This window comes from Peromyscus leucopus, chromosome 4, assembly GCF_004664715.2.
Source record: "Peromyscus leucopus breed LL Stock chromosome 4, UCI_PerLeu_2.1, whole genome shotgun sequence".
Classification (NCBI taxonomy): Eukaryota; Metazoa; Chordata; class Mammalia; order Rodentia; family Cricetidae; genus Peromyscus; species Peromyscus leucopus.
In genome coordinates, this window is record NC_051066.1 from 27,608,767 (window position 1) to 27,631,536 (window position 22,770).

Here is a 22,770-nt window from a genome sequence, read left to right on the forward strand (position 1 = left end):
TTTTTTCATTAGGTATCATTTTAAAAGTATATACATTTACTGGGGGCCATGTTACATTTTGATGCATGAATACATTATATACTGTTCAAATCCAGTTAAACATCTGTCTATTCAAACATTTATGTATTTGTGGTAAAACACTCAAAATCCTTCTTGTGGCTTTTCTGAAGTGTGCAGTAGATTACTGCCTTCAGTAGTCACTCTACTTAAAACAGAGCACCGCTATTATTTCTCCCATCTAACTTAAACTTAGTGCCATTGACGAGCCTTTCTGTGCCCCTCCCTAGCCTTCAACATTTTTGGCTTCTGCATATTTAGTGAGAGGGTGTTTCAACTGTTTTTTTTTTTTTTTGTGTGTGTGCCAGCCTTACTGTTCTGTAAGTTCATCCATGTTGCTCCAATAACGGGATTTCATTTTTCATGGCTGAATAGTATTCTTCTGTATAGCCATCACGTTTTCTTGACCCGTTCATCTGCCAGTGGGTCCCTAGGTTGAGTCCTTATCATTGCTTTTGTCAGTAGTGTTCTCTGTCCATCTTGCTCTCTTTTTCCTGTGAAGACCGTTCATCCTGCCTTTCTAAGCCCTGTGTTTCAAGGTGGGTTACAGAGTAGAGCAGTAATCATGACCCCAGAATTCTACCTAACAAGACTTGTTTGCTAAGAAATGAGCTAACATTGTCCTCTCCTTTTCCACCTTCTGGTGTGGCTATCCTTAAAGTGGGCACTGAGTGTGAATGTACTTTATTTTAGGCACCCTACATTTTAACCTTTGTTCTCTGTTCAATACGTGTCATTAGAAGGCCTTTTTTTAAAAAACTGGTTTTGTTCCTGACAGCACATCTTTTCATTTTAAACCACCTTCTTTCCCCTTTTTACTCTGGTTATTTTAGGTGAAATCAGCCCTTTCAGTCAAAATGTTCCTTATATTAAAACCCCCACGGCAGTCTGCACAGCACTAGACACACAGAAAGTACTCGTCTGGATTTGTTTAGCAGAAATTAGTCTCTAACATCTTTCATGTTTTTCAGAAAGAGACCTCTTTCCTGATCCATTCCTCTCCTTGGACAATCTATAACGTGTGTGGATGTGTTCTTTGCAGATGTTCTCATTTTAGGGACCATTCTTGCCCGAGTGCAGCATCTGTGAAATGATTCCTCACCTACTCCAGAGACTTCAGAAGAGTCTGCAATGCAGGTAGCAGGACTCCATTGACCCCAGAGCAGACTCTCACTTACCTGACCTTCATCACTGTTTCCAGATCATTTAGGAGCGCGGACCATATCTTACCTAACGTTTCATTTTTAGTTCCTTCTATACTATAGACTATAGACTATATGATCTACAGTAGGTGTACAGGAATGTTTATTAAGTGAATAAAAGAGAAAAATGTCTTAGCAGGTGAAGGTGCTTGCCAGCAAGCCTCATACATATGTATTGTGGTATGTGCATGTGCACACACACACAGACACAAAATAAAAAAAGTAAATGTAAAGTTTTTTAAAAATTAAAAGAATAAATGCATAAAAGAAGAAGCAGTATTTTTCTACATAAGTATGTATTATATACACACTTAAATGTATTGTGCTCAAGTATTTTACTTAAAAAAAAGCATATTCAATTAATGCTATTTCCACTAATAAGAATACTAAAGATAAACTTGGGTGGATGATGTCAAAACACAACACTTCAACTCTAGTGTGCAGTATAATTACTCACATAACAGGAAGCCAATGGTATACATGCCTTGGTGGTTTGAATATGAATGCTCCACCCTACCTGGCTCATAGATTTGAAATTGTGGTCACCAGGGAGTGGCCCTATTAGGAGGTGTGGCCTTGTTGGAGGAAGCGTGTCACTGGGGCTGAGTTTGGGACTTTAAATGCTCAAGTCAGGCCCAGTTTCTCTCTCTCTCTCATCCTGCTACCTGCTGATCTGGATGTAGAACTCTCAGATACCTCTCCAGCACCACGTCTGCCTGTGTGCTGCCATGCTTCCTGCCAGGATGATCACAGATGAAGCCTCTGAATGTACACAAGCCCCACTTAAATGCTTTCTTTTATAGGAGTTGCTGTGGCCATGGCGTCTCTCCACAGCAATAGAAATCCTAACTAAGACACATAGTGTCAGCAGTGTGTGACCACCAAGGATCTGCAGAACCTATCTGTTTTCTTCCATCTGTCCTTTTTCTTCTCAGTACCAAGGATAGAACCTAGGGTCTCAACAGTTCAAGGCACATGCTTCACATCCCCAGCATTCTTCCCAAGGGACTGGAGAGCCGAAACCCCTTAAGGAGCTTTGGAACAGCTCCCAGCCTTCCTCCACGTGGTCTCTTGCTAATAGGTGTAGAATGCTAACTCCAAGCCTTGCACTGTTGTATGTCCTGCTGCCTACTACACATTTCATGCCTCATTGCAGGATTAAATTTCCAAGCCTCTGGGATTCTCTCCATGGGTTTCATAATTAGCACGATTGTTGGTTGGCGGTGGTCGCTGTGGCTGTTTTCCTGCTTTGACGTCAGCTTGGCACTTTGGCATCTTCAACTTTAGTTTCCTTGCAGATTTTTACTATCTTGAGTTCATGGTGAGAAACCGGATAAGTGTTGCCTCTGTATCGGTATGGAGCACTGGTCATGTGACTTAGTGTCCCCCGTGGTCCCTGTCAGGCCTCACTGGTGCACAGTGGATGGAATGAGTGTTCCAGTGCATGCATTTGTTCTGTTAAGTGCTCCTTAGAAGAAAACATGGCTTTGCCTTCACACCTCATTTCTTCATTCCACAAACATTTGGACCTTTGTTCCATGCCAGGCCCATTGCTGGGATGAGAAACTTTTGGTGTAAAGAGACCTCACTATGGCGGGCTGAGTCTCCGCTTCCACACCCTTTCTTCTTCCCGCAGAAGGAGCTGGTGATGTGCCCTGGAACCGCTGTATGGGCTCCAGGGGATTCTGGAGCTAACTGCAAGCCCACCCAATCCCCCGCCCCATTATCAGTGGATTGACTACAGAAGCCATCAAGGAGGATAACAAGGGTCTAAAGCCCAGAGTAGGAACATCTCCTTTATCTCCCTGCACTTGGTAAGCAGCAGACATGGTTGCTGTCCGCCGACTCACCCACAGATCTGAGAGCTGTGGCCACCTGTGGGCTGGGGACACATCGATGATTAGAACAAGGACGGTGACTCTGGGACCCCTTCAGATTCTCTTCGTCATTCTCACTTCACTGAACTATGGTTTTCTTAGAGTTTAGAGGGCATCAGAATGCCAAGTTTGGGGGAGTGGGAATTCAGATTGATTCTCTTCCTTTGCCAGTGTGAGGTTGTCAGAGGAAAAGGCAAACGACATCAGTGCCCAGGTGTCAGCGTGAAGCAGCTGATTTGGAAAATAGTTCCTTTGAGGCCTGTTTGGATGAGAGTCATTGAGATCACAAAAGGAAGCAGCTGGTAAGTTCTGGAAACCTCTTTTATATAAACCCAGAATGTGAATAATGCACTAAATGGAGTGTATTGCATACATTTAAATATTTATGGACAAATGGTCCGTTCCTTAGCCTGCTGGGCCACGGCCCCACAACTCAACACAATTGTTTTTAAATTCCCATTGTCTAGATGCTGGAAGGTATTATGCAAGAGATGATGGAATCATGTTAAACAAACAAAGAAAATACAGAACAGACCATTACAAACCAAACTGCTTCTTCACAGCAAGCCAGAGGAAGGAATTCTGAAAGCAGGGTCATAAGTGAATTAAAATGAGGGGTGCGGACCTCACACCTGAATTCAAATTCTCTCCTTGATTCACAAGCTTTGTGACCTTGGGCAAGTTGGAATCCTCTCTTTGACCTTCAAACTCTTCATCTGTGAAGTGGAGATAGTAATAGTTCCCACCTCACTATGCTTTGAGAATTAGAAGAATTATTTGTGTCGGGTACCTGACCCTCAATAGAGGCTAACTTTAAAAAGAAGTTACACTGCATTAGGAAGTGGAGAAAATCATTAGCAAAGTATTGCAAAGTAATATTTGGGGAGGGCAGGCATTCTGTTTTAGGAGATGCCACAGCTGTGAATACAATGGTGTCTGGCACATAGTAGCTGTCTGTTAAATATTGCTTAAAATCTGAATAAACGTGTTTAGAGCATCTACAGGCATGAGGTAGATTGTTTTACGAAGTGACCTAAATGTCCATTTCACATGAGGAAAGCAGAAGGAGTTGTTTGCACTGGGCAGTGGTAGAACTTCCAGACTTCCAGACTAGAAACCACGACTCTTCCTTTCCCATTGTGGCACAGATATCGGTTCCACTTCCTTCCTCGGGAGCACATGATCCAAGGATGTCTTCCTGGGGACAACATCCCAGATCCTGTGTATAGAGTGTGAAGTAAAGATCCAGGAGGGGGTGATGGGCTCGCACTGGGGTGGCTGCCTGCAGTCACTGCTGCTCCCCATTTCTGTCTGGGCCGTGAGTTTGATATTCTGTGCATGGTAGAGAATAGAAGCTAGTTCTGGAGTCTAACCGTTACCCAGAACTAGTCACTCGCTGTGGCTCTGGGAGCAGACCCTACCATGTCTCCTCTGAGCCTCCTGGAGCAGCCGCGCAGCCTTGGGCAGCTTGCATCGACCTTCTGTGTACCTTCCTTCCCCTCTTCTGCTCCTCCTTTCTCCAAACCTGTGCACCAGAGAAGGGAATGGACATTCTCCACCTCACCCCAGCCACAAGTCAGTACTCAGGCAAGATGTGATGAACAAAGCCTACCTTTGCAGGAAGACCTACAGATTTCCCGAAGAAAGGAATGCAGTTCTGGGACCTCCAGGCTTCAGGGTTGTGTAAATCACTCAGCACAGACCAAGTTACGAAATTCAGTAATTTCCATTCTGTACCACAGCTAATTAGCCTAAGGAAAATGGTGACAGGGAATGCATTCCCAAGCTTTTCGGGAGGTAATCTTGGATGACTGGCTCCCAACAGTCTTGCACATTGTCACTTCCAAGATGCTGCATGTGAGGAGCTAGCATTTACTGAGGTCTTCCTGTCTCCTAGACAAGATTCTTAGTGCTTGGGGAAAAATGAACTCACTCTCAGAGTTAATTTACTACTACTACTACTACTACTACTATTACTACTACTACTGCTCCCTATTTTTATTATTATGCCAGTTTCACAAAGAGAAAACTGAGACACTGTAACTTGTCCAAAGCTATGCGCTCATGCTGAGAAACAGCTGAGGTAATGGAAACCTATCTAACTCGTTCACTAAGCTGAAAAGAGGTCTTTTCACCCCTACTACATGTGTCCAAAGGAACACCGCATCTTTTCCTTTAGGGCAGGTTTTGGATATGGAGTCTTTTTGCTGAGGGTCCAGGTGAGGGATTTCAAGCCTCCTCCTCTTGCCTGCAAAAGTAGATCTCAGAACCTGAAGTCTAGTCAGAGGAGATCTTGAGCTATTTCTATTATGTCAAGGAGCCCGGAGTAATTTAGTCCTGAAAACCGGGGTGATGGAGGAATGAAAAAGGACAGACACTCCTACAAGAAAGCTGGGATTGGGTGGGCTGTGCTCACTGTGATGGAGGGCACCGGTGTTTGTTATGTGCAGCTGGAGAAGCATGGGATGGCCAACTTTGGCAGGAGGTCTCGATTAACAAGCTAGATAGGTTCCCGGCTGCATCTCCGTGTTTTGTGTCTCTGGGAGGAGGAAGCTGCACTTGCTAGTTTTTGCATTCACTGGTCAATTGAACACCTGGAGTTGGAACAGAGGAATGCTTTGCCACTTCCCACAGGTCTGAGGGATTGGTCCTTGCCCATAACCCACAGTTCAGGACTTCATCTACACATTTGCTTGGGGATACTACACTCCCCACACTTTTAGGGATATTGAAAAAATACAGGCCAATGAATATATAAGACAATTGTTTTGCATTTGTCCATATAATGTGATAATATGATAACTTAATTATCTTGTGTGGATTAGATACTGTTTATAGAAATTATGCTTCCAGTCTTACAGTGTGTGATGGTTATCTTTTATATACACTTCAGATGAGCCCTTCTAAACATAAAATGGGTTTGGAGTGGGGACTAGACAGAGATGGGGGTTGGGAAGGAATGGTTAGCACCTATGGATCTGTAGCAAAGAGGAAACTGATGTTGAGTCATCAACAGTTCACTGGCATGGGTTTGCCTGCCTGTTCTAAAAGATGGTGGTATTTTCTAGCAGTTTCTCACCTTACCTACATTCCAAATGTTTTCATTTCACACAGCTGTGAATGGCTTCCCCCACACTGTCCGGGAATGTTACCAACAGACTTTGCAGGAAGAAAGGAGGATGCTGAATTGCTTGTTTCCCTTACACCCATTGCCAAGCAATAGACTCTAAAGCTAAAACAGAGCAGAACAAAACAAAAATGCTATTTTTCGTTTTCCACTATTTGCATTTTTTTCTTTTAAAATTTATTGTCTTGTTTTTACATCTTAACCAAAGCTTCCTCTCCCTCCCCTTTTGTCAACCTTCCCTTGCCCCTATCCACTCCTCCTCCACTGTTTCTCTTTAGATAGAGGTGGGCATCCCATGGGTATCAGGCATCCTTGGTATACAAAGCTGCGGTGAGACCAGGCACCCCCTCCTCCACCAACAGTGGATGAGGCATGGATTTTTTCTTAATGCATGTATGCATACAGGTGCAGGTCTATAAGGAAGCCAGAGGAAAAGGAAGGCCATCTACTTCCTGTTGAAACAAGATGCCTCATTGGTTTGAATCACATTGACTAGGCTAGGATGCCTGCCTAGTGAGCTCCAGAGACCTTCCTGCCTCTGCCTCCTCAGAACAAGAATTATAAGCTTGCACTCCATGCCTGGCAATTTTTATATGGATTTTGGAGGTGGAACTTAGGTCCTGGCCTCCTACCCTCTAAACTACCATATCACTAGAAAGAACTGTCAGGTTTTAACTGTGTATTAGGTTGGTAACTGGGAACTGTTGGGCCAGTTGCTTTGTTCATTCCACTTGTATTTTTGAATAAGCCATGTGTACTCGTGGATGGAAAAATCAAACGAATGAAATGGGGTACACTGTGAAAAGTCTTATTACTTCTGCCCTTGCATTCTGTATTTCTTTAGCCCAGTCACTCTAGTTACAAGTCTTTACTTTTCTTAATTTTCAGCATATTCCTATTGCATGTATTTATGTATATATAAATAAGTACACATAAAGATTTCTATCCCAAGAGGTGACATGATAGTTTTGTGTGTGTGTGTGTGTGTGTGTGTGTGTGTGTGTGTGTGTATGTGTGTGTACATGTGTGTACATATGCATTTATTTTAGTGGACATGGTTTATTTCTAACCCTTTGCTGACACAGACAGTGATGTCATGAATATCATGGAGGATATTGCTGTGCATGGATGCAGGGCCCCCTGAAGGAAGAAATTTCCAGAATTACGATGTGGTGTCAAGGGTAAATGAGATTTGAATACTGTTGTGAATGATCTTTAGTAGCTGGAATCCCATCCCCAGCATGTGTAAAGGCCTAACTTCTGTGCCTCAGAAGAGAGCACTAGCAAGCATGTTGACCTATGAGATTGACCGAAATCCAGGAAAATTAAAATACAATTTTAATTTCCATTTCTCCTGTTTGGGAATTCTCCTGTTTTCTTAGGATGTTTAAGGACTGCTTTATTTGTGCTCTATAAGATGTTTAGATCCCTTGGCAGTTTTCCTGTTCATTGCTCATAGGGTTCATGTGGATTGCTAGTAGCTGCTGCCATATTGGCAAAATTATCTTAGCTTTTGTCTGTGATTTGAGTTGAAAATATTTTCACAGGTTATTACTTGTTTTTTGACTTTGCTTATGGCACATATATTTTGTATATGGAACTTTTTAAAAAGCGTGATTGAATTACAGAAACTTTAATTTTCCATTTCCTGTGTTTTGAATCATAGCTGGAAGGACCTTTTCCCACTCTAAGCACACCATTCTTGTTTTCTTCTGTTACTTAAAAATTATGAAAAAAAATGTAAACATACACACATTAGAGGAAATAGTATAACAGATCTAGGGTGTCCACCATCCAGTTTTAGTCATTTGAAATAGTACCCAGTCTTATCTATTGACCCACTCATATTGAGAATATTAATACACAAATTCTAGACATTGTAGGATTTACTTCATAAGTACATCAATATATGTTAATAACTTATAAGAATTTTTTAGAGAAAATACTCTTCATAGCATTATTATGGTTAGAATTCCTCAAGATCATCCGATGCCACTTTGTATTTACATTTTCTTCTGGAATTTCCTAGCTTTGGATTTTGTGTGTAACATGGGGTATGGATCCAATTTTATTTTTTCCATCCATTCTGCTGTCGCAACTTAACTTTTTAAAGTCTGTCTTACCTTGCCAGTATATTTGAGTTTATTTCTGGACTTTCTATTCTGTCCTGTGTGTCTCTCTACTTACAGTGTTGCACTATTTGAATCACTGAAATGTTAGAGCATTTTCAATGATTCTTGGGACTACAACTTAAATGAAGTGGTAAGGCTCTACTCAATCCACGCTGTGTAAAGATGGTGGAAAATACAATTCACAAACGGCTCCTCGGGCTGGTAATGTAGAAAGTGGTGGTGTAGGAATAGGAGCTGACATCTCTGAGAGTGTGCTAGCAAATGAAAGGACCAGTAAAAGCAAACTGTACTGAACTGCTTCTTTAAGCTGTAGGTCGCGATAGTAGATGGGTTCCTGTAAACTTGGGCAAGAGTTAGTGAAGGATTCTGAATGTGCAAGAACCTCAGATTAATTCAAGATCAAATACATAATTCATCCAAGGTATTTCTGCAGTGCTCATCTGGGTTGCACCATGCAGCTTCACTGCAACCTTGGTTCTGAACATATGGCATTCATTCTTGGCACTGCGCATGCCTACACCCTACATGATGTCAGTGAGGACTGCCTGTCAGAACAACCAGCTCAAATTGAGACTATGTTATGCTGTGAAATGCAGTGTTTTTTTACTGTCAACTCAGTCTTCTGCTCTTGTTAAAAACATGTTTTAATTATGGAAACAAGGAATTTTAATATTCTCTACCATTATTTCTCAGCATGTAAGTATCAAATTAGTGAATCTCTGAGTTCTAGTGTGTTAGGGGGTTTGATTTTAAGACTTGCAAATTGTGTTGCTGACATAAGCTTCATAAAAACATTGTGAAATGCATTTTGGCTTGGAATGAGGACAGAATTTCCAACAATTTCTACAACGGCTATAAACATTACTTCCTCGTTTTGTGCAGCACATTAATGCAAAGTGGCAAATTGACTAATATAAAATCAGTATCAGTCAACTCTAAAAAGTGTAGAAGATCCTCTGTGTCCTGAAGAATCAAAATATTCAGCCAAAATCTCTTGAAAGGTTTCTTTTGATATTTATTTTGTGTGGGGAGGCACTCACAAGACAAGACATTTATACGGAGGTTAGAAAATAACCCTCTTCTTCTATCATGCATGTTCTGGGAATTGAACTCAGGTTGTCAATCTTGGCAGCAGGCACCTTTAGCCAGAAGGCTATCTTACCAGCCCAAAAGTTAATTCTTCATGTAAAAATAACCAAGTTTCTCCATCTCATTAGTATACAAATGTCCTTTCATCCTAAATGGTAAAATCCTATGTATGTCAAGAGTTGCTTTAACATGAAATTTGCTCTGACTTGTGAGTCAGGGTTAGATTTGTATACCTATTTTATATACCTGGGAATGCATGAGAGTTCCTCAGACAGCAGAATCATGAGTCAGTAACATTTCTCTGCTCTAGAGAATAGGAAAGGAAACAGTGAAAAGGTTTGGAAGTTGGAGCAAGTAGAGTGATGAGGAATTAACCAGAGAAGAAAGACGTGGCCTTGGAGCTTCACGCTTGCTTCTCTCTGGGCACTAGCCTACCCCTGGTTCTCCTCCTGGAGAGTTAGAAAGGCTGACAGTAGAGGAAGTTGAAATATTTCCTAGAGACCAGAGAGTGCTGAGAGGAGGCCCTGATCAGGTGTGTCAAGAAGGCTCTGCCACAGTGTTGTGGCTTTGAGCAATTCACAGTCTTGGCATCAGGTGACGCTGGGCCCCCAGGCTGCCCACATACCAGTGGCTCTGAAGATATGAGGGTGAGCTGGCTGAAGATGTCACTCTCAGCCTTGTTTCCAAAAGACAGGACCAAAGCTACCCAGTGACACATCTTCCTGGAGAAGATCTGGCATGGTGATCTGATGCTGTTAGTATAGAAATCACTGACAGAGTTGACCATGTTCTTTCATTGAAATGCTCCTGTCTACTGGACTCTGCCTGCACCTTCAACGAAGTTCAATGAGGAATGAGTGGACAAAATGTGGTAGATAGGTCTAGATTCTAGAGTGGGTAGAGAAGCTGAACCAGATTCCTGTATGATGACATAGCTCCCCTGTCAGCATCCTTAATGAGTTTAGCACAACCTGTGACCTCCCCAGCCTCAATTCCTTACACCTTGGCGATGACCACATCACACTTACCTCACAATCTTGTGTGGAGAGATCATTAGTGTCAGATGGGAATGTTCTTTAGGGATGAATCATATTGCATAGTGAATGTGCTAATTTGAGGCTTCTTGAAGTTTGGGTTCAGATAATTTCCTGCTGCTCAAGTTCAAATTCTAAAGAGTAAATGGAAACTGCTCTAGTTTAGAGTCTAGGGAATAAACCAGTTTCCTGACCATTTGTATAGAATATGGATGAGATCTCAATGTGCATTTTAAGCTCAACTTTTTTTGTTTGTTGTATTTTGTTAAGTGTCCTTGAGTGAGAGAAGCAGGTAATAGAAGAGGAAGAGGAGGAGGGGGAGGGAAACTTGATTAAGGAAGGTGAGTTCAAGTACACAAGGAAGGTCAAGGAAAGCCGTTCCCTTTACTTGGGCAAATGAGTCAGTCGCCTGAGAACATTGTCCCTGGGCAGGGGAGCAGGGGGCAGGGGAGGCTTGGGGTGTGGAAGATGAGAGGCCATCAGAAGAGTGAGAAAGCATGTTGCTCAACTTCTTGTGGCAAAATACTGAAGGGGGGATCAACTTAAAGGGGAAGGAATTACTTCACTTGCTGATTTCCGAGGCTCCAGTCCATGGTTGAGTGATCATGTTGTCTCTGCACCATAACGAGCCAAACATCCCCAGAGCCTGACCCAGCATGGGTGACAGCTCACAATGCTGGAAACCTGGAGCACACTGCCCAGCCTGGAAGTGGCTCGTCTGGTTGGAAAGTGTCCTCTTCAGGTAGCTCAGAGGGTGGTTCCTGCTTCTTTGGGGCTGCTGGTTGGTCTCTGCTTCTTCAGGGCAGTGTGGCTTGTCTGAGAGTAATTCTCAAGCAGTCTTTATTTTTTTACTCTTGGGAGGGAGGGGCCTAGTGAAACTGATTAGTCAGTTTCAGGGACTTCCTGAATCTATTTTGAGTTGTTTACTTGCTGCCTTAGGAGCTTCATTAAGAGATGGAATATTTCAATCCAAGGATTTCTGGATATTGTTTCATGGGCTAGTTCTCAGAGGTTTTAAATCTCGATAGCATATATCTTCAGATAATCGTAGAATTTGAGAATTGAAAACATACATATTGAATTTGAGCCTTATCTCGTCAGCTTCTGAGCAATGATACTGATATTGGCCGGTATGATAACCCGTCATAGAATAACGATTCTCTACAGTTAGCTTTCCAATTGACTTGGTAAGTTGACAAAGTGACAACATTTTAGTTTCCATTTCCCTTTAATTCTCAAAACTCTGCAAAATACATATATGATATCTTCATTTTACTGGTAGGAAAACTGAGTCTCATGGCAACTGAGTGAGAGGTAATAGAGGTGACAGTCAGAATTTCTGCTCAGGCCTGGTGCCTCCAAAGGCCAATTTTTCCCCATTATACCAGGCAGCATCTTCACTTGACTTTACCCTTGTGGGACTGTGAACCATGTTACCAGCCATTAAATATCGTTTTTCATGTTGCAATTAAACCGCTATTTAATGTACATAATTTTTCAGTTTCCTCTGGGAATACAAAATTATGCACATACATATCTTTATATATGTACATTTCCTTCTGCTCCGAGTGGTAATAGTGACGATTTATTGTGCAAGTGACACACTGTAACTTTGCTATATATGCAAGATACAGATTTTTTTTCCTTAGGACTGCTTTTATAAGCTTGTCAGCTTCCAGAGAGTTCTTTAAAAAATCTGTTCAGAGTTTTGTGACTATGCAAAAGTCAGCACAATATTCTTTTGCCATAGCATGCAGTTTATTGTTGGTTTTTAAATGCCCTTCCATTTCAGAATGATATCTGCAGGCTTGTTGTTTGCTTGTACAGTTTATTTCTAGATGAAGAATTGAGAATAAAATTGAGCTAGCCAGGGTTTCATAAACAGTGGACAGTGACATAAAACCCCAGGACAGTGAAGAAAACAAGACAGTGTGTAGTACCAGTTGGGTTCTCCCCATGAGCAACTGTGGGTGCTGTAAACTGTGAGATTATTGGTGCACTGGTTACATTTTTTTTTTGTCAACTTGACACAAGCCAGGGTCATCTGGGAAAAGGGAACCTCAACTGAAAAAAGAAAAATTCTCCCATCAGATTGGCCTGTAGCCTGTGGAGCCTTTTCTGGATTAATAATTGATGTGGGAGGCCCCAGCCCACCGTGAGTGATGCCATCCCTGGGCAGGTGGTCCTGGATGGCACAGAAAAGCAGGCTGAGCAAGCCGAGGAACAAGCCAGTAAGCAGCATTCCTCTGTGTCTGTTCCTACCTCTGGGTTCCTGTCTCGCTTGAGTTCCTGCCTTGGTTTCCCTCAGTGATGGACTGTCATCTGGAAGTGTAAGATGTAAAGAAGTCTTTCCTCTCCAAGTGGTTTGTGTTCATGGTGCTTAGCAACAGCAACAGAAAAGCAAAGTGGGATAACTGGTGAATCAGTCACTTAAACAGACTTGTAGGTATGTTTTTACAGCCTGGCTTAGACAATCGGGTCATCCCATAAAATACAGGTACACACTGACACATGTGCACACACACACTTGTGGGTATCCCTAGATACACACACAAATATGTGTTCAAATGAACTTATTACCTATGATTTCTGCTTTAGTGCATTCGGTCATGTTAGAATATGTTCAGAAAAATTAAAAGAAGAAAAACACGTGTACGGACACATTACTTTAATGTTCATTTTTAGGTCATCTGAGACAAAGCAAACCATGCTCTACATCACACATGGAATGGCTGAGAATGCTCACGTCCCCCCCTGGCAGCACACACTGCTCCACTCCACAAATGTAGAGTAATGGATCTTTAGCCAGCTGTCAGGCATTTCGGCTTGGGATTCTATTAAGAGAGCTTTGACTGGTTATTAAAGGAAATGAGTTTAGTAAAAGAAGCACAGGTGTGGATTATAAAAGCAGTGCGTTCTCTGCCCACCCTGTGTTTCTGCTGAGTATGTGTCCACGCAGTTCTGCAGGAGGAGGTGCTCAGTTACAGCAATGCCATGACCTGTGTGTCTGCAGCCTTCTGTAAGACTTCTGTTCAGTTAGGTCTTTTCCTCAAGTTGAAAGACATGCCTCTTCCATAAGGAAGGGAAGAAAAAAAACCCACTCTTGTAATCCTGCAAAAGAGGTCAGCAGGATTACCTTCCAGTATTATGCCTTTATTCTTTTGAGTATAGGCAGGGTCTCACTATGTAGCCCTGGCTACCTTGAACTCAAGGCTAGCCGTGAACTTAAAGAGACTCATCTGTTTCTGCCTCCAAGTGGTGAGATTAAAAGTGACCACCGTAGCCCATTTTTTAATTGGATTGTTAGGTTGTGTCCTTTGCCCTCCAAAAGCTTCTCAGTTTCAAGAGACAATCAGCCGAATTAGAGGAAATGTGTGAACTGTGGACCAATAGCTGAGGAGCCCCCATGGTACTGGACTAGGTCCTCTGGATAGGCAAGACAGTTGTTTGTTTAGGAGGCCCCCAGGCAGCGGGATCGTGACCCGTCCCTAGTGCATGAGCCGGCTTTTTGGAGCCCAGTGCCTATGGTGGGACACTGTGCAGCCTTGGTTTCAGGGAGGAAGGGCTTGGACCTGCCTCAGCTGAATGTACCAGGCTCTGCTGACTCCCCAGGGGAGACCTTACTTTGGAGGAGGTGGGAATGGGGGGTGGGCTGGGGGAGAAGGCTGAGGGGCAGGAGGAGGGAGGACAAGGGAATCTGTGGTTGGTATGTAAAATGAATACAAAATCTCTTAATAATAATAAAAATATCTTTATCACATTAAAAAAAGTGACCACCACATCAAATGACAGCTGTCCCTGGAGCTCATCAAATCAGATCTTAGGTGTGATCCTATGTCAGTCAGTGCACTCTACTACAGGAACTCACAGCCATATTAATTTAAATATTGGAAAAAGCTGTCTATTTTGACAGTGATGAGTTACATGTTGTACTGTGTCTCTCTCAGCTCCTGAGAAGTACAGAGCAAAGGGTAACACAGCAGAGAGAGAATGCTGTTCATGGAAGGAAATCCACCATTTCTGGGCTCTTTTCTATCCTGGCATCTAACTTTTGTTTTTATTCAGTATGTAAAAAATATTACTACATGAATGACTTGGCATAAGCTTCTTAAAAGTCATTTACAGAAGTGAATTGCTAAGAACTATTCCACCTATATGAAGGAAAATCTCACATTTAGTCAACACATTTGTATCAGATTCCGCTATAGATCAATGATCATAACTGTCCTTCAGTGGATCATGTGACAGCCTTGATCCCAGGCCACTGCTGTAGGGACAGAGTGGAACTTATAAGGTAGGTCCGAGCTGGGTGTGGTGGTGCACTCCGGAGGCAGAGGCAGGTGGATCCCTGAGTCTGAGGCCAGCTGGGTCTGCATAGAGAATTCCAGGCCAGCCAGAGCTACTGTATCAAAACAACCAACCAAATCAACACAAAGAAAGAGAAAGAAGAGGTGGGCAGGACCTATCGGGAGATCTTTAGGTGGTAGGGGAATGCTCTCAAAGGAGATAGTGCGGCCCTGCCCCCTTGTTCTCCCTCTCTTCTGCTTCCTGGCCTTGAGGTGAGCGGTTGAGCTCTGCTGTGTCCCTCAACCACGGTGTGCTGCCTCAGCACAAGCTGCAGACATCGAGCCGACTGATCGTGGGAGGAAACTTCATTCGCGCCAAAGTGAACTGGCCTTTCTCTCTAAGTTGGTTATTGCGGATACTTGGGGTGACAAAGCTGACTAATGGGGCTTCCTACCCTTTATCCGTGTCAGTGGAACCTGACAAATCAGTCCGGACCCGTTAAGTGAAACTTCCTTGTTATTATTAACCAGACAAGCCTTTGAGTCTTGTCCATGTGTTTTCTTTTTTACCATCTTCCTCTTCTAGTATCAGGAAAGCCTTCTGAAAGGGCATAAAGTCATGTCTTTGACAAAACTGCAGTTGAAAAGCTATAACCTTGAAGCATGTTTTGGCATTTTCTTAAAACTTGAATCATCCTTTAAAATTAGGAAGAATCTGAGTTTCATACTTATTGGCCCTGCATTACCTCACAATTAGATTTAAATTGATTTGCATAATGAAATTATTTTAACATTAGCACTGTTTTAGGCATTATCATTGACCTGGTTACATGCAACAGATAATGAATCACATCTCTCCCATCACAAAACGTTCAGCTTTATGCTTAGAAATGAGGTCACTTATGAGGTTGTCCTTTGTTTGATGAGAATTTTTTTGTTTGTATTTTTGTTGTTGTATAGTTTTCAAGACAGAGTTTCTCCAAGTAGCTCCAACTGTCCTGGAATTCACTCTGTAGACCAGGCTGGTCTTGAACTCAGATCTGTCTGCCTCTTGCCTCCCAAGTCCTGGATTAAAGGCATGTATCATCACTGCCCTGCTGCTTGTATTTTTTAAAGCAGTGTGATGAGAATCTAGAATATTATGGGAATACCATATTATGGTTATGAGTCTTTATGCATAACTGGAATTCTTCATTAATCTACCTCCATAGTATCATATGTTATTAGAAGTGGAAGGAATATTGGTACAAAGTTTTTCACCTTCCCACTTGGTTGCAATAGGAAGAATTTCTGAGTCCTCTTAAGAAATTAGTTCACAGACCCCAACATTGTCCCACTTGTTCCAGCTAATATGGAATAAATTTGCACAATTATATCTTTTGATCAGATCTTTAGTCTGGTAATGATGTGTATTGGAAGGGGAGGGAGGGAGTAGAGGGTGAATTTGGCACTTAAGATTCTTGAGGTTAAATAAAAGGTACTTTCACTCTGAAGCCCAACCACAACCCGAGTTACCAGCTCTGAGCCCCGCTTTCCTTATTGCTAACGGGGGCAATACTTCATACTCTGTGGTTGTCTGATTAGTAACTATAGAGTTGGGATTTTAATCTGGGAGTTTTTGAAGCTAAGGCTATTGTTTTTCCCCTCAAAGAATATTGTCAGCCATACCTTCAGTGGCCCGTACTGCCTTTTGGTATCAGTAATTTATAGGAACTCAAGGATTTGCTCCTTCTTATTTTAAACTAAGTGCTCAGCAGAATCTTGCTATAAGGGTGTGACTTCACATTATGAACTCTCAAGATGTGGAGAAGCTGAGCCCTTCACAAATATTATGTCCCATAGAGAGCAAACCACCCCACCTGGTAGAAAGCGAAGCTCTGGGAACTGGCTCCCAAGCCCAGGAGGGCTCATCACCTAGCCTTAAGCATCTCTGCAAGGAAGCAGGTAGACTGTACACCCCCTGGCACGCTTCCAAAATTCAACAAGACCCTGAGCATCTCTCTTCACCACCTTGCTTTCCCAGCCAGAAGCAACTGGTACCCCACTCTAGCTGTAGATAGTGGCGTTTTCTTCTGGCAAATTTCACCTTTCCAGAGGAGTGTTTTCACCTAGTCTGCTCTTTCCCAGTAATATTTCAGCACTCATTTTGAATTTCCACTTTGCTTCCAATCCTTTTTTTTTTTTTTTTTTTTTTTTTTTACAAGCAAAGCCAGGCTTATTAAGATTGTCATTAGTGTACCTGTCTGCCGAGTAAGTGGTGCTGTAGGGAGGTGTGAATGTGAGTGTTGATGGGCATGCTGGACTCAGAAGGGCTGCTTCCCTTCAATTATCTCTCTTCATTTATTTCATTAGCAGTTGCAGGTCCTTGTGTGCTTGCTGACTCACATTCTAGGAATTGTGTAAGAACTGCAGTCTTTACTGCCTGGCTTTGGTCACTTGCGTTTCTGTTAGGAGTCCATCATTGAACAGCTTTGGACTTCTTGCCAGTTCTTTACTGTGGATATCTTTGTTTTACTCACTCTGAAAGGAGCTCCATCTAGGTCATAGATAATGATGTTGCTTCCATTCCCAAACATATTCAGTGAGTATGTGGTGTGTGCTGAGCATACATCTGAGGAATACTAAAAAAAAAAAAGTAGATCCTTTTACTCCCTCAAAAGATGTCAGCAATATGCTGCTTTTTGGGGTCCCCACCAGCTTTGCAGAAGTATCGAGTAGGTGATGACGAGGAGCGGGGCCTGGGAAATTGCTCTGCTTCTGAACCACATGCCCTCCCGTGAATCAAGCCTTTTATTCTGGGCAGGTATGGGCCAGTCTCAGGAGGGGGGTTCCTTAACTTACAAACCTGGCTACCTGCCCTTCTGAGAGTTGCTTCCTGTACCTCTACAAATAATGCCTGCAAGAAGTCTCTCCCCTCTCCTGGCAAAGAAGCTGTTTGCATTCGGGAGCAAAGAAGGGACTCCAAGCAGGGAAGGCGAGCACCACACACATGGGGTTTCTGTCCAAGCCTGTCTCTGGGAAACATGGACGAAAGCAGTAAGCTCTCGTGGAGAAAGATGTTTTGAGCTTCCATTGACTGTGAGGGTTGTAGATGCACATCCATGGCAAACAGTGGAACTTTTGTCTTAGTGTCAGAATAAAAACATCCTCACAGGAAGCCAAATCATCAGCAGCTATATTCTGAAAGCAGTAAACAGCAATTTTCACCATTAATGGGGTCTCAAAACCCTCCACCCACAGAGGTATATCTACACACACAGTTTTACCTTAGGAACCTCATGGGTTACACCTTATCCTATATGAAGAAGTAACGGTAGTCTGTGTGATGGCCATGGAGAAAACAGCCTGGTTTACTCCAGCACGCATTGTAGATCCCACCCCCTCCACGGGACACAATACAAACTCTCCAGCAACCTTGCCTGTGACAGAGACCGAGCTGAGTGCGCCTGCTCAGCAAAGTCTCCACAGACTCGTTGTAGTCCAGAGGCTCTGTGCAGTGATTCTCAGTGCACAGCAACTCTGGGACCTCTATTTCACCATTCCGTGTTCATTACCCTAATGCCCCCTGCTTGTAAAAAATGATACCACAAACCTGTATACCGAAGAAGCTAGAGCTCGGCACTGCTCAGGAGACAGCGTATGGTAATACATTATAAAGCCTGCTCAGGAACTAGAAGGCACTTTTATCTAGTTCATTCCTCATTTGACAGGCAAACCTTTCCCGTTTTAGAGAATGTTGCCAGAACAGGGCTTGGCCGTTTCTCTTTGAAGTGGGAATGAAAATACGTTTTGGCTGTGTGTAGATGCAGCACAGTGGGACTCAAGCCTTTGTTATGCATTTCTCTAGTCGTCAGACGATACAACGTGGACAGTTTTGAGGGGCTACTGTGTCAGTGACGGCATGCCTGTGAGTCTCAGCTCCCTCAGATGTACAATGGTAACGACCCAGGCTCTGTAGTGTTGTTTTAGAGCATGGAGAATCCAAAAAGCAAGTCTTATGCTGAGACCAGTTCATTTAGATTTGTGTGTGTGTGTGTGTGTGTGTGTGTGTGTGTGTGTGTGTGTGTACATACACATGTACAAGAATGCTTGTGCTTATGAAGGTCAGAAGTCAAGGTCAGTTTCTACCTTACTTATAATAGCATCTTTTATTGAACCTGGATGTCACTGATTGGCTAGGGTGACTGGCCTGTTAGCTCCAGGGATCCCCCTCTTACCACCTTCCCGTGCTGAAGTTATACACACACACTGCTCTTGTTTGAGTTCACACTCATCAGGCACTTTACCGACCGAGTCCCCTCACCATCTCCATTCAGTAGTTTGAAGCCTTTGGCGGGTCTGAATTCCACCTTCCTCTGCCTCCACCATCACTCACATCCCTTTTGTTCCAGGAGCAGCAAACACAGCCAGGCATTGGGACCAGTGTTTCTAGAGACACAAAACATGTGTGGTTTTTGTTTCAACTTCTTGATTTTCCTGGATCCAAATCTTTAGGGTAAGTGCTTCTGTGATGTAGTTTCATCCACCGCCTGACTGTCTATACCCCCAAACCAGTGCTCTGTGTGCTACAGCCACACTTGATGCTACCCTTTTTAGTGTGTGTGTGTGTGTGTGTGTGTGTGTGTGTGTGTGTGTGTGTATGGGTGTGTACACACGGATGTGCGTGAGGTGTGTGCATGGACGCTCATGCCTGTGTGTGCATGCAGAGGCTAGAGGGGAAACATGGATGTTCTACTCTTCTCACTCTTCGCTTCATTCCTTGTTCAGTGAGAGACCAGGAGCCAGAGCGACAGCCAGCAAGCCCATGGCTCCTCCTGTCTCCACTTACACAGCATTGGGGTTATACGCGTGCATGGCGTGTACCTGGTACATCTGTGGTGCGCCTGTCTTTTTATATGGATCTGAGCTCAGGCAGAAAGTGCTCTTACCCACTGGGCCATCTGTCCAGACCTGTTTTCTGCAGTTTCCTCCATAGGATTGAGTTGCTTTCTGGTTTAGCTCTTGCGTCTTCTCTTTGTTTAGTTCATCTGTTCAAATGTCACTTACTCAGAGAGGTGTGTACAGACTGTCACATGTGATGCAGTCCGTCACCCTCCTACCAGGTTATCACCTTATTGCTTCACCTTTATGGCATTTATAACTGTCTCAAATTATACCTCCCCTGACCGTGCGGGGGGGGGGGGGAACGCCCCCACCTCCACCACACACTTTGTGTTACCTTTTCCCTCTAAAATGCAGTTTTCATGAGAGGAAAAGGCATTGGTGGGGAGTCAATAATAACAATGTATGAGCCATAGTGGGTGTCAACAATGTCATGTTGAATGAATAAGCGTTGGTTTCCAAGGGAGATTACTTTAGGGAAACCTAGGATTTTGATCTGTAATTTGTAACTGGGAATTTGTTCACAGCAGTAAATGCTTAGGAGAATTGGTCAAACTCCAGGCACATAACTAACTCAATAGTTCAAAGGTTGTCTGTGCTTTAGCCAACTTTATTCCCACAGCTCTACAAGTCAACGTTACTACTCATTTCATAGGCACAAAAACTGTGCTCTAGGGAGCACCCAGAGGTTAATGAGCTTGAACCAGGCATCACAGGGGTTGAGCCTAAATGCAGGTATTTGAGCCAATGCTCTTTACCACCCAATAGAAAACATTACATGAACATAGCCTCAACTGTGGCTCAGCACTCCGCTTCAAGCTTAGAGGTATGAGGTCATGGAAACCTCAGTTCAAAACTGCTATCATTATTGTTTTACAGAGAGGGAAGCTGGAATTGGGAAGCTTCAGCAACTTGTCCAAGGTCCTATAGCTCCTTAGTGATGAAAGGGGATCGAAGTGTACAGAACGTGGGTCCGAAATCCATGTTCTTAGGAGTCTTGCCCATATTACACAAACAATGTGGATTGCTGTTAGAGCTCAGTCATTCTGAGGTTTGGTGGAGATGCGGGAGAGAAGAGCTCATCTCCTCATTATAAAAAGTCTCTCTAGGAAATTGGGTTCTATCCCTTGGCTACAGATTCATGTAACGTTGGGATGGACTAATTTAGATGTGTGACTAAGAAAAGCAGAACTGTTTTTCAATATGACCATTTGATTTGATAATGTCTGTTTCTTCAGAAAGGCCCTAAGAATGAAATGTGGAAACATGACTACGAAAATTTCAATTATGGTTACTAAAATAAACTAGGAAAATGGATTTAATATTTCTGGGTCTATGTGTTGATATAAATAAAACAAAATCTATAAAGTTTAGCCCTATTGTAGTCTCAGAAATTCCATACCAGTGTGCTTTCTTTCACTGACTACACCCATAGTGACTCAGACTTGCCTTCACAAAGGTCCTCTGTAGGGATGGCAAGACTTTATTTGATAGTCAGTTCAGTACCCCTGAACTGTTACATATGTGTTACATATGTACAAAAAACACAGGAGATGAAGTAAAATCCTGGAATCCACACACTATTACCCTGACTTCAAAAAAAGTTAATGTAAAGAACCATGCCTGAATATGTGGTTATCAAGCCACTTTTCTTTGAAAATTTCCCTAAGCCACTGAGACTGGTTGATTCAGCAAGAAGAAAATGAGTCTGGCTGATTCTATTGAGCTCCAGCATTTCCACAGAACTCTTATTATGTGTATTTCATTCAAAACTATGTGATCCTATCTGAACCTGTATTTGATGCTCGCAATTATCCAAATGTGTGGGTAGTGTGGGTATTATTAAGCCATTTTACAGATGAGGAAATTGAGGTTAATAGAGTTTAAAGAGCTCGCCCAAGGTCAAGAAGCTAATAAACAGCAGAGCCAGCACCTGAACCTTTGGATTCCAAGTTGCATGCTGTCTTCTGCAGCCCACACTCACCTTTCCCTGGCCAGATGACCTGTCAACAATGAGACTGCACATTTAACTATCTCCACAATGCTGGCTGCCCAGGGTAGAGCCTCTGGGTCCTATGGGGGCCCGAAATATCATTCCCTTTACTCAGCACTGTGTGCCTGTCTCTCATTCCATCCAGTTTCAGTCCCATCTGCTCAAAGGTATGAACACAGCCAATAATGTTTGTGGACCAGGGGCATCATTATGTTGTTTCCGGTATTCAACTTTGATTGTTTCCTCTGGAACATCCTGGTGGTTGGTCCTTGCACCCAGTGTGACAGGTGCTGGTGGAGCTGGCACCTCACGTGATGGTGGTGCTTCCTTCTCTTCTCTGCCTCTGTGAGCTCTGGGATCAGCAGAGATTTTAGTCCAGACTTATTGTGCTTTCGTCAGTATTTGCTCCGCAGGCTTTACTTTTATGGTTTCTGCCAGGATTTGATGGAGTTGCAAAACTGATCAAGTGCCTCTGTTTACTCAGGGAAAGGATTTCAGAAGTAAGTGGTTTAGTGACACCAGGTAAATAAACCAGGAACCAGGCTTGATTGAAATAAAAATGCATGATTCAGCACAGCATCTACTGGCTAGCCCCAGACACAGAAGGAACCTGGTGTAGCCAGGCCAATGCCAGATGCTTGTGTTCCTGGACAGGGAGGGTCACTGGATGTCCTGTTGAGATTCAGCAGGCCAGTAGAAGACAGTAATTACTTGATTTTAATCTCAGTGATACTTGTGGTACTGACCCTTTTCAACAGGTGGAATAATTGAGCTTTCCAAGCAGAAGCCAAATACAACTCGCACCAATGTATAGGAAACAAATGAGCTGACCCAGTCTGTGTTTTCATGGCAGACATACGACTTGAACCTACCCTATCCGGGAGGTCAGAATGCTGCTCCTCTGCCACATTCTGGCTATGACCATCCTTCAGATGCTGATCTTCTCAGAAAACTGGGTATTTGCCAAGAACATTAACTTCTACAACGTGAGGCCTCCTCTTGACCGTAAGTAGAGCTGTGGTCCTCATGTCCATTTGTTTGAACACTGTCCCTAATCATGGCTTAGTAGAAATTCAGTGATTTCTTCATCAG

The 22,770-nt window shown here is 43.1% G+C and overlaps 1 protein-coding gene across 7 annotated transcripts in view; it reads left to right on the plus strand.

Annotated features, from left to right (window-relative positions):
* Positions 1-22,770, plus strand: part of Lypd6b (LY6/PLAUR domain containing 6B) — a 166,605-nt gene that overhangs the window by 133,344 nt on the left and 10,491 nt on the right. For 4 of the 7 annotated variants that reach the window (XM_037204755.1, XM_028879081.2, XM_037204757.1 and 1 more), the window contains 3 exons: positions 3,308-3,438; positions 19,196-19,299; positions 22,532-22,683. In XM_037204755.1, the coding sequence (XP_037060650.1) occupies positions 22,569-22,683 (115 nt within the window). In that variant the 5' untranslated portion in view covers positions 3,308-3,438; positions 19,196-19,299; positions 22,532-22,568. The remainder of the gene's footprint in view (positions 1-3,307; positions 3,439-19,195; positions 19,300-22,531; positions 22,684-22,770) is intronic. The other 3 variants (XM_028879223.2, XM_028879018.2, XM_028879151.2) reach the window with 3 other exon arrangements.